Source organism: Dermochelys coriacea, chromosome 5 (assembly GCF_009764565.3).
Source record: "Dermochelys coriacea isolate rDerCor1 chromosome 5, rDerCor1.pri.v4, whole genome shotgun sequence".
NCBI lineage: Eukaryota > Metazoa > Chordata > Testudines > Dermochelyidae > Dermochelys > Dermochelys coriacea.
Window position 1 is genome coordinate 4,915,003 of NC_050072.1, and position 12,214 is coordinate 4,927,216.

A 12,214-nucleotide genomic window follows, 5' to 3' on the forward strand; every position below is an offset into this window, starting at 1 on the left:
CTGCAAGTTCTTTCCATTCCTATTTTCCCTTATAATCTTCTTCAACCCATCCTGTATCCTCCTGGGGCTCATATTTGGTGTAGTCTCCCTTGACTCTTCCCCTTTTCCTATAGGACTAGCCTCTCTTCTCTTCTTCCTTACCCTTCCACCTTCAACAAGTACCTGCTGAGCCGCTTCTTCATTTTCCAACTCTGCAAACCTGTTCCTAAGCTCTATTTCTCCTTCACTAGCCCGTCTTTTCCTCTGCCTGGTTCTTTGAGTCACATGTTTCCACTGACCACTTTCCTCACCCAGTCTCTCCTCAAAATTCCCCAGCCCTGCTTCCATCCGTGAATCTGAGCTTTTCCCTTCAGATACCTCATATCTTTGCTCCATCATCTGCTCAAACCCCTTCCTAAACTCAACCAGACTTTCCACCTGCATCTCCAAACCTCGGATCTTTTCCTCCATCAGCTCTATCAGACGACATGAAAGGGGGCTGCTTTCAGAGGGCTGCTTTCCCATCCAAAACTTCACTGTTTCTATGGCTGAGCCTCATAGTTTGTGAGACACCTACAATTTGGCGTGGAGCAGGGAAGAAGACACAGTCCATGTAACAAGTAATTTATAAATTGACGTCAAAGTGACATGGACATGATCTCTTATTCAGTATTGAAATATCAGCTCCCGCCTCCAATTGGTCCGTGCTGCCAGCTGCTATTGCCCAGCTGTTGTGGCTGGCCTTTACTCAAATTGCAAGCGCTTTGGGGTAGGGCTATAGAGCACAGTGGAAGGCTGGGTCAATGAGTAGGGCACCTAAGAGCTATGATAACAGAAATAATACCATACCTGTGGGAAACCCAGGGGAAGGTTAAATATTAGGGCTATTGGGTTTAGAAGGGTGTTGTCTCCATTTGCATTCTTATTTATTATAATCACTCACAGAGTAAAGGTCTGTGGGGCTTTGGCTAAGAAGTGACTGCCCGATTCTTCATGCTGCAGCCCATAAATGGGCTTGGGGTGTCACTCACACGGGAGGCTGCCCCAGTGCTCCACACCCACAAACAGAGGTGTGGTGAGCAGGATGGGGCACCTGCATGGGAGTGGCCGCAGGTGATACACTGCATAGGGAAGAGACAGACATGATGCTGCTGGGGATGCTGGATACTTCAACAGCCGCACTCGCTGCCCCTTCGAAAAAGGTCCCCCTAGGCTCTGGGCACTAGCGCAATGCCCAGGGAACGGTGCCCTGATTGCACACCTGCCTAACCTGTGGCAGCTTGGGGCTAAAGACTCTGGATTTCAGGCCTCCCCAAGGAGTCTCCAGCTTTCTTGGCATTCAGGCAGGGCATGGGGAGATGGGCTAAGGCTCCTGATTGACACCCAGGCCACACCTGCCCTCCCCACAACTTTCCAGTGAGCAACCCAGCGGGTGCAGGGGGAGGAACCCAGGGTAAGGTAAGAGAAGCAGCAGCAGCAGTTAGAGCCTGCTCAGCCCAACCTAATCTGCTAGGATGGGGGAGCCCGGAGACAGGGAGCTGCAGCAGTACATGGAAGAGAGGATGGATGGAATGGGGGGAGGAGAAATGCGTGGAGGCAGAGAGCAGAGGGCCTTGGTGCATTGGTGCGTATGGGGAGGGGAGGAGGTGACTGGTGGGGAGGGGACTCTGCACCTGGGAGCCCATTTCACGCTACAAGCACACGGTTATGTAAAATTCTCTTTGCTTTATGCTGAGCCCAGATACGCAGCTATACCTGGCCACACCCCCCAATCAGCTGGTTTCCTGCTCCCCCAGAGTGCTGCCTGCCCCAAGCATGCGTGAGGTGGAGCCACTCGGCACAAATCAAAGAGAATTCCTGCAGCTGTACCTATGAACTCTGGCTCTGTGCCGACAAGGCACAACAACTGTGAGGTGCGGGGCGGCACACTACAAGAACTTGGGTGTTGGACTCGAGCAACTGAAGCAAAGGCCACTGCCCAGCGTACTCTGGGGAGGGTGTGTTGCACTCATGCTTTTATGTTTATGAATACGGCTTGTGCTGTTGTCTCAGATTAATGCTAGGTTACTTTTATTAAAGAAACTCTTTCTCTCTCAGCCTCTGTGCTTGTGAGAGGGGAAGTATTGCCTCTTAGAGGTGCCCAGAGGCCAAAGTGAAATTTTCCCAGGTTAGTGGGTGGGGGCCTGAGCCAGTTTTGGTTATATTGTTCCTGAGATAATGAACCTGGCCTTTCTTGCTGCCCACTCCCACTGGCAGAAGGGTTACACAGCAGATTCCCACTTAAACCACTTTCATGGGACTGAAACATCCCCCTAATCCTGGCCCCCCCCCCTTTAGCACTGCCAAGCACAGCTGATACACCCTGGTGTTCCCTGCACTTGAACGGCCTGTCCTGAGAAACGCTACTGCTGGGAAAGCCTCTGCTCCCAGACACAGCTGCCTGCAACGAAGGGGTTAAGAGACGTATATCTCCTCATTCCCCTCTCAAGCAGTGCTGGTAGGAGCCCCTTCTTTGTCCAGTAGGTATCAAACACACAGGGACTTATTTAGCCCTGAGCTTCACTCTGTTATGTAGAATTGCTTTTTTTTCATGGTCGCAGATAAAAGGCCTCACTCGGTATTTTCCCCCCCTGCTGCGTGTGCAATTGGCTCAGGGTTGTTTTTAATCGATGCCCAGAAAAAAAATGTTTTGCCCTTGGCTCTGTGCTGCCCTTTCCAACCCCAACATGCAATACGGCGGTGTTTGTACAGTGCCTAGCGCAACGGGGGCTGGTCCACGGCTCGTAGACACTACCACAATACAAATAATACAGCATCCTCTTCCCTAGCTGGCCCTTTCGACAGCGAGTGGGGCTCGGACTGCTTTCCCGCTGGCTGTAAGCAATTAATGCAAAGCCTGAGTAAGGAGAGGCAGAAGCACCTTAAAAGTGGGGGGGGCACCACAGGTGCCCAAACTGTGGCCCCGCCCCCGCACGCCATGCCGTCCCCCAGGCCCCGCCCCTGCACCACCCCTTCTCCCTGAGCCCCTGCCCTCCCACTGCCCGTTCCCCCTGAGGCCCTGCCCTCACACCGCCCTGCCCCCCAAACCCCACTCCCCTCTGACTCCTCTCTGACCCCTCCTCCCATTGCTGACCCTTGTTAAAAGTGGGGGGGTGCCATGGCCCCCGGAGCCCCCTGGTCGGGCACTCTGGCTTGAGTTTGAGACCACTGGAAGGTGGCCCCGGGAGAGGTTGGTAGTTTGTAGGAGGACAGGAGAGAGGAGCATGGTGTGTAGGGGCTGAGGGAGCCAGGTACTACAGAGATGCGCATGGGATGGACGGCAGAGAGGGTTCTAAACCGGGGGGGCAAACTACAGCCCGTGGGCCGGATCTGGCCCCTCAGGACTTTGGATCTGGCCCGCGGGATTGCCACCCCCATGGCGCCGTGGGCCCCGCGCCACTCCAAAAAGTGGCCGGCACCACGTCCCTGTGGCCCCTGGGTAGGGGGCAGAGGACTCCGCATGCTGCCCTCGCCTGTGGGTACCTCCCCCCACAGCTCCCATTGGCCAGGAGCGCCCTCTTCCCCGCTCCCCCCCGGGACCTCAGGGACGTGGTGCCGTCCGCTTCCCGGAGCAGCGGGGGGCCGGTGCAGGCAGGGAACCTGTCTTAGCCCCACTGCGCGCCGCTGCCACCCCAGAGCTGCTCCAGGTAAGCAATGCTGGGCCAGAGCCTGAACCCCTCCTGCACCCCGCCCCCTAACCCCCTGCCCTGAGCCCCCTGCTGCATCTCACACCCCTCCTGCACCCCAATCCCCTATCCTGAGCCCCCTCCCACACTCCGCACCCCTCCCTGCACCACTGCCCTGAGCCCCCTCCCGCACTGTGCACCCCATCCTGCACCCCAACCCCCTTCCCTGAGCCCCCTTGTACACCCCACAACCCTCCTCTGCCCCAACCCCTTGTCCTGAGCCCCTTCCTGCACACCACACCCCCTCCCACACCCCAACCCCCTGTCCCAACCCTACATTCATGGCCCTGCAAGCAATTTCCCCACCCAGATGTGGCCCTCAGGCCAAAAAGTTTGCCCACCCCTGTTCTAAACCCAGCAATCACAGTGACTTGCTGTGGTCCCTTTAGGCCAACATTTTCAGATGCTCACACGGGCGCATGCTGCCATTTGAGTGGTTCGAGATGGCACCTCCAAGGTGATGGCTACACACAGCCAAGGTGCTGGACTCGTGGGCAGTCCAAAGGGGTGATTTGATTTAGGAGCCTGGCCTAGAGGAGAGGTGGGACAAACTATAGTTCAGAACTGTAGTAATGCCAAATGCTCAAGAGAGCAAAAATCATCAGATTCTGCCAAAATCATGAGATTGGCTCCAAAAATCATATGATTTTTTTAAAAGATCATATTGTGGTTTTTGGCCTATCTTGATTTTTGAACTGCCCTGTCCATCGTGTGTGGGGGGGGGCTGAGTGAGAGAGAGAGAGAATTAGTGTTGCCCACTGTCTTCATCTGCCCATCCCCTACCCAGCAATTAATTCTGTCTCCAGTCAATCCTGTCCCTCAGTTCCCACATCAGTGCTTCCCTCACAGCCCTCACCGAGCCCCCTCATCATTCTGCCCCACATCAGGTTCTGTCCATCCCCCCACCCCACCCCACGTCTGCCCAGTCCCATCATCAGTTCAGCACCCCTAGCTGCCCATCAGTTGCACCCTTCCCAGCCTCACTTCTGGTCCTCCTGGGGTTCTTCACCCGACCCACACAGGCCTGAAGGGATTGCAGTGGGGTCTCCTCTGTCCCTTCCAGGCTCAGGGGGCAGCTCCAGAGGCTTTTCATCCCCACCAGCCATTCCCAGGCTGGGTGCTGCAAGGGGGGGGGAGAGATCAGGGTCACCATCCTGTCCTGATTGCTCACAGGAGGGGAGCAGAAGTGGGGGGAAGAACAGCTGCTGGGCTCTCTAGCTGCCTCCTCCCCAACCCCCTCCATGAGAATGAATGGCTTTGGGGAGGGGAAGCAGGGAGAGAGAGCAACAGGGGCAGCTAACCAATCAGAGAGCTCCAACTGTCCCATGTCATTGGGAGACAAGACCCCAGACCCAGCCCAAATCCCACCACCGGCAGCAGAAGTTGGCAGTGATGCACAAGGCACTGCCCCAGCTGGTCGGGCTTGTCCTGGTCCAGGCATCACTAAGCCAGGAGGCTCGGGGTCAGACGCAGCCCTTCAGCGGCTAGGAGTCTTGCTGCTCACACTTAAAAAGCCGGTTGCTGGGCTAAGACAGGCCCCCTGTTGGCACACTGGCAAGAGGCGTGGACAGTCCAACAGCCCTTGAGAGTGGCAGAATTTCTCCTGGGGTTGGTGGGAGCAGCGTAGAGAGGAGACAGAGAGGCTGGAATGGGGTTGGGGCAGTGACAGGGGGAGGGGTGCATGTTCTGGGTTTTTGCGAGGAGTGGGCAGGTTGCAAGAGGCATCACCCAGGGGTTTCTTTGGCCTGATGGCAGGCAGCTCAGAGCTGCCCGATAGGGTGTCCTCGCTAACTCGGCCCTGGGTTGAGACTGTGGAGGTGCGTTCACCCCTACAACGGCCAAACAGGCACCAGGCGATGCTACCTCTAAAGCCCAAAGCTCATTTCACCAGCCGTGCTCCTCTGCCAGCCACCAGCGCTGTGTGGCCCACATGAATGGGGAATCACGGAGGAGAAGGGCTGTGCTGTTCATCTTTTGTGTTAGGAGAGGAAGGCTGGTTCAGTGGCTAGAGTGCTAGCCTGGACTGGGGGACACCCAGTTTAGATAGTCTGGGGCAGAGCAGGAATTAGTCCATCTGCGGAACTTATATGGCCACCATCACCTCACAACCTTTAATGTATTTATCCACACACAGCCCCCTGCCCCATGAGGAAGGGCTGTGCTGTTATCCCCTTTTTATGGGGGGAAACTGAGGCACAGAGCCATTACAGGACTTGCCCCAGGTCACACAAGGGCTCTGTGACAGAACAGGGACTCGAACCCAGATCTCCCAAGCACCTAGCTAATGCCCCAACCACCAAGATCATCTTTCCTCTCCCTGTGTGACTGACAATAGGCCTGCCCTATCTCACAGACTGGGAGGGTGTGAGGATGAATACACTAATGACTGAAAGAAAAGGAGTACTTGTGGCACTTTAGAGACTAACAAATTTATTTGAGCATAAGCTTTCATGAGCTACAGCTCACTTCATCGGATGAGAAAGAAAAAGACTGAGAGGTGCTCAGACACTGAGGTGAGAAGGCCAGATATGTAGCATAGATAGATCACACTGTTTGTTTACCATGTGAGTTCAAAAACCTGCATCACTTTTGTAACAATAAATTCTGCTTACTATTTTTTCAGGAATAACAAAACTGAAGTGTAAAACAGAAAAGGGCCATTACACTCTGAACGTATCAATGTAACCAACGCCTGTGTATATTCTATGCGTAAACCTTATGGTCAGAAGCTCCAAAGGAGAAAGAGCTCTCTACCTCTGTTGGTGAAAAGGGAAAAGTGCTGCCATACAAAGCTTTATTTGGGTAGGCTACCTACCCCCAATCCACTTCCTCAAGTGACACTTAGTTGGGAGCTCACCATAACTACACATAAACCTGGATTTTGGGAGGTACACGCCTCCCAGGCAGTGGGTGAGTGGACAGAGTTTTTACCTTGTAGCAAGGAATACATTTCTAAGCAAGCAGGGCTTTGCTGATGGGTTCTAAGGTTCTTCACTCCCCTCCCATGGAAGCTTAGGTGAGAGATGTTGTAGATGGAGGACTTTGCTGCATGAACCAGCTATTGCAAAAGGCAATAGCAGAACTAAATGGACTCCAGGGAGTTCCTGCCTACACAGCACCTCAATAAAACTGACTTGTTAAGTGTGGGGAGGACAGGTGAGAAGCTCCATAGCTGCTGGAGACAGATCTTCCAAGAGATGCTTGGCCTGCTGCTACTTGCTGAGCCAAAGCATGAGTGGGGCTTGGTGGATGGGGGAGGTGGTCGGGTTGTTTCCTGTGGGATATTCTCACTGGTAAATGGGAAGGTAAATGAGTACTGCCAAAGTTATTGGAAAGGGGGGTGATATATTACTTGTTAATAATAATAAGTACTGGTCCTTAGGAGTTCAGATCATTATCCCCCTTTTACAGATGGAGAACCTGAGGCACAAGGAAGAGAAGTGACTTGCCAGGGTCACCCAGCAGGCCAGTGGCTAATCCAGGAATAGAATCTCAGTCTCCTGAGTTCCAGTGCTCTATCCCATATAAAAAGACTGCATAACAGTAATAGCTCCTATTCCACAAGGCACTTAAGCACAGCATTGGCTTCGGGATTTAATCTTTGACGTCAATGGGATTTAAGCGTGTGCTTAAGTGCTTTGCTGAACTGGGGCCAGAGGTATGCTAGCTTAGTTTTAGTATCTATAACAGTCACTAATATTTCCCGGGTGTGTGGAGTATTATTGCCATAATGTTACTGAGTGTCAACATTAATTTTTGCTTCTTCTGATAAATCAGTCTGCAGCAGATTGTTATCACCCTTTGCTACTGCATCAAACGCCAATCGCATCTGGTGGTGGCAAGACCTTGAAGGCCCCAGTCTCCGCAGGAGTGTTACTGGTTCACTTTTAAAGGACTATGCTGGGGTGAGCAATTCCTCAGCCCATGAGAAAGCAATTTTAAAATAAAATAAAGATATGGGAACCACAGAATCAGTGTGGAATAAAAGAAACCATCTAAAGTACCCTTTCAAAAAAGAGCATCAGTGTCATATAGGATTGGGGGAAAAAACCCTAGTGGACTCTGTGTTTCTATACCTTAGATCTATAAATAATACCACAACCAAGTCGTCAAGCTTTGGAACTGGACCTTTTAAAGGACGAAATGTATACAAAGATATTTTAAGTGTCCTGTTTATTAATCCACAAAAATGGTTCTGTGCAATTGGAATCATGATTATTATTTAGAATGTCACAGAGCAGCTTATTTATCTCAGGAACTCAGAGCTGCCTACTTTTTTCAATCTATCACCCATTCACAAAGCTTAAAACTGATGGCTACATTTGTTATGATACCCAAAGAAAATAAGCAACTTCGTCCAAGTCAACGGGATAGTCTGTTAACAGGACTGGGGTCTTCTTAAATAGCTCCCCTTTGTAACTGCGCCATTTGCCAGCCGGGAGGTACACATCTCGCTCTTGCTTGCCCAGCTCCAGGACAGGGGCCACCATGAGGGTGTCCCCAATGAGGAACTAGGAATCGATCTTGTGAGCGAATTCATCACTGGGAGAAATCCACCAGATGGGCTGTATGATGGGGTCTCCCGTGTTGGTTACCTCCCCAGCCAGCTCCAACAGGAGAGGGGCAACCAGGGACTCATGCAGCTCTGTGAACTTCTGTGCAATCTCAATCACTGCCTTGTCATAGAGCCAGGGGGGTATGGAGAACTGCATGGAGGGCATGAAGGTCGACAGCTCTAGCCAGCGGATGTACAGTTCCTGGTCTGGGATTTCAACAGCACCTTCCGTCTTGTTTGGCAGAAAGTTTCCTCCAATCATGTCCGGTAGTATGAAAGGGTACCCCAGCATGCTAATAGTGAGCATAGTAGGGATCAAGGACTTGAGGCCAAGCTCATATCCCCAAACCGAGTCACGATCAATGATGCGGAAGAAGCACGAGATGTTTTGGGACTGGTAGCCGACCCTGACTTCGGCGAGCTCGTAGAACGGAATGGTCATTTCCGTGTACCGTCTGGACCAGATGCTGGGATCCGACAAGGGTCTGAAGGTGCTGAACTGCTTTGGAAGGTAGCTTACCTCACCAGCGTCAAATTTAAAGGATGCTATGCCGTACTTTGACCGCAGTTGTTTCAGGTGGCTCTGAAACCACACCCTGGCTGTGGGATTGGTAAAATCCAATATGGCCCCAATGCCATTCCACCACTTCACCATTGCAGGGAGTTTCCCTGTCGGCTCCTTGATAAAGAGCTGCCGCTCTATCCCCACTCCAAAATTGGAGGAATTGTAGTTTATAAAGGGATGTGTCCACAGGGTAACTTTAAATCCTTCTTCTTTCAGTGTTTTGAACATTTCTGTCACATTAGGGAACTTTACCAGATCAAAGTCGAAATCGCCATAAGTCTGCGTGTAGGTGTCGTCAATTTCAATATGGCTGCAATTAAACCGGTACTTTTTAATCTTTTCAGCAAAATCTAGAAGTTTATCCTGGTCAATATGATTTTTGTACAGAGCCCATGTAGACCAGATGGGGTACCGGAAGGCGTTTTCTGATGGGATTTTAGAAGGCTTGTTAAAGTACCTGCGCACCATGTATTTGTGAATGGAGGTCACATCCGAGCCGACGCAGACACGGTAGCTTAGCTCCGGGAAAGGCTGCTGCCCAAGTGGAGGTTTGTAGGGAGAAATCCTTATACCTGGCCTGAAAGAAGAGCGACCATTCACTGGCATTAAACCCCAGGTGGAAGGGAACTGAGTCGTTGATTTTTATAGCCACTGCGTTCGAGGACAGCCAGTACCTTTCCAAGATGCCTCCAAAGCTGCCCCTAAAGGAATACACATCGCTCGTCACAAAGGGCATGGGCTCCTGGTACCCTGGCAGTCTGATTGGCCAGTGCTGGACGCTCATTTCACAGCCCCCATACCAATGAGCATCCTCCCAAAACATGGTGTGCTCGACCACCGCGTCTACCACAAACTCCTCCCAGTGGACGCTGTAGCACATCAACGTGTCCTTGGGCTTGACCGTCTGAATGAAGAAATTCAGCTTCCCTCTGTCTGATTTGGTGCAGGTTAAAATCTCCCCTTCTTTCGAGCAGGACTCCAGGTCGAGGGTGCCTGACTGGAAGGCCAGTCTGAAGACCACCTCCCCATTGTGGTTTTTGATGATGAACCCATCCTTCCTCAGGTCCATCAATTCCGTCTTTAGCCGCTCCGCCTTCCTGAGAGATGCCATGTAGTAGCACCAAGCCACCACCGCCGCAATGAACAAGATGAGCCCAACGACTATTGCACCGATCATTGGCTTCAGCTGCTTGGACGGCTTCAGCTTCACCAGGGTGAAGCTATCAGGCAGGTGTGTTCCCGTAGCATTCCCCTTTTCAGAACTCCTGTTCTTTCTTAAACGATGAAAGGACTGATTTTCCATGAGCCCCTGAAGCCAAACCTTGTGGCCAGGAGCTTTGTTTCTTACTGTGTTGTTCTTCTCTGGCTCATCAAGGAGAAATACGAACAGGAGAATCAGTCAGTCGTAGTGTCCTCTCCAAACCCATTCAGTCCTCCATCACTGATCCCTGACACAGCACGGGGGTCAAATGTTACAAATATCTACTAAATGAATCCAGCTAATGGACCAAATCATCCCTCTTGTAGCTCCGGTGAAGACTCCCTCTGCTTTCACTTGCAGCTCTGCTCCAGTCTGGTACATTCTGTTCACTGGCAGCTGAGTGAGGGTTATTATAATACCACGCTCTCAGACGTGGGTATGCCAAGATTCCCATGAGCTCTTGGCTGCAATGTGGCTCAGCTCAGCCAAGCTGGGAGGAGGGGATGAGACAAAGCTAGAGCACTGGGGAGAAGCGGACAGGGCTTTACGGAGAAACAAGGGCAGTTAGCAGAGAATGCAGGCTTGCAGCTCCACAATGATCTCTGGCTTCTTGTCTTTTGGTCAAGTAGATTCCTGGATGAATTTTCCCCACCCTGCCTGTATCTCTCTGCCCTCATGCTGTAGTAAATGTGAGCATGCTGGCAGCTAGGCATCCACTTCCCTGGCTCAGTTACAAAGAAGTGATGCATCATTTCTGATGGGACCTGGTAATCACAGCCGTCTAATAGCCTGGACGTTAATTGTTTGTCTGCACATTGCTCCCTGAATGCCATTAAGCTGCTAAAATAGGAAGGAGCAAGCTCCCACGAGAGAGCTATTTATAGCCTCACCATGTAGGCCCTGATTCAGCAAAGCACTTAAGCCGGTTGGTTGTAGGACACGAACAGGTCAGGTCCATCAGATTGAGGGTTCACAAAGGGCAGATTCAGTTTGCTGATTGGTTGAATTGCAGGTGGCACCAGAACGGTCAGCCCCGTAGGCACCGAGTGGCGTACGGCTCTATCAGCGCCGGAGGGTGTCTCCTTCTCCGTCAGCGCTGGAGGCAGGTCTCCACTAGCTGCAGATGAGTGGCTCCCAGTTTACATCAGGGTAAGTGAGAAAGGGTGCAGTCTCATTGGGGTAGAGAGGAGTGCGCGTCCCCCTGTCAGTGGAAAGAGGGTTTGACAGAAACCTCGAAGGAGAGCAGTGTGGGAGGGAAGATTTCTGGGGAAAGCACACTTGGGTTTTTAACTGGGATTGCCATAATAGAAGGAACGTGTTCATCATAGAAATGTCGGGCTGGAAGGGCCCTCGAGAGGTCATCTAGTCCTGCCCCTGCACTGAGACAGGACCAAGTAAACCTAGACCAGTGGTTCTCAATCTTTTTGGGCTCAGGACCCATTTGTCAATGTTTATGGCCTTTCACAACCCAGTAACTAGTCTGGTGAGGGAAGCCCTGAGTGGTTTCGGTCAGTTCCTGTCTTCTGCGGGGGTTGATCCTGCACATCACTCACCCCACAGTGGTGGCTCCTGCAGCTTCTGTGCTGTGGGGCTGGCTGGGCTTGGCTCTCTGCCCCAGGTGTTGCAACCTCTGGGTTTGCAGCACCACTCAGGTTTGGCCACACACGCCCTGACTGGACCACATTTTGTGAGTGGAGTTGTGACCTGGCTCACGGGGTTGCAGGGCCACTCATTCAAATTTGGCCTACCCAGACTCTCTTTGGCATGACACCTGGGCTAAACCTGAGTGGCGCTGGGACCCCAGAGGCTGCAGTGCCTGGATCAGGGAGGCGAGCCCAGCCACCCCATGTGACAGGAGCCGCAGGAGCTGCCATGCCAACCTTTGAACCATTCTGGCGACCTAATTTTGTGTCCCGATCCATGGGTTGAGAAACCCTGGCCTAGACCATCCCTGACAGGGGTTTGTCCAACCAGCTCTTAAAAACTTCTAATGATGGAGATTCCACAACCTCCCTTAGAAGCCTGTTCCAGAGTGCAGCTACCCTTAGAGTTAGAAAGATTTCCTAATATCTAACCTACATCTCCCTTGCTGCACATTAAGCCCATTCCTTCTTGTCCTGCCTTCTGTGGACACGGAGAACAACTGATCTCTTTATAACAGCCCTCAACATATTTGAAGACTGTGAGGT

The 12,214-nt window shown here is 52.1% G+C and overlaps 1 protein-coding gene across 1 annotated transcript; it reads right to left on the bottom strand.

Moving 5' to 3' along the window:
* Positions 1–7,884: 7,884 nt before the first annotated feature.
* On the bottom strand, positions 7,885–10,459 carry LOC119856059 (myogenesis-regulating glycosidase-like). The gene is given in 2 exon segments (XM_038403136.2): positions 7,885–9,385; positions 9,387–10,459. Coding segments are annotated over 2 exon segments (2,097 nt in total). The 5' UTR covers positions 10,128–10,459; the 3' UTR covers positions 7,885–8,029.
* Positions 10,460–12,214: the final 1,755 nt, after the last annotated feature.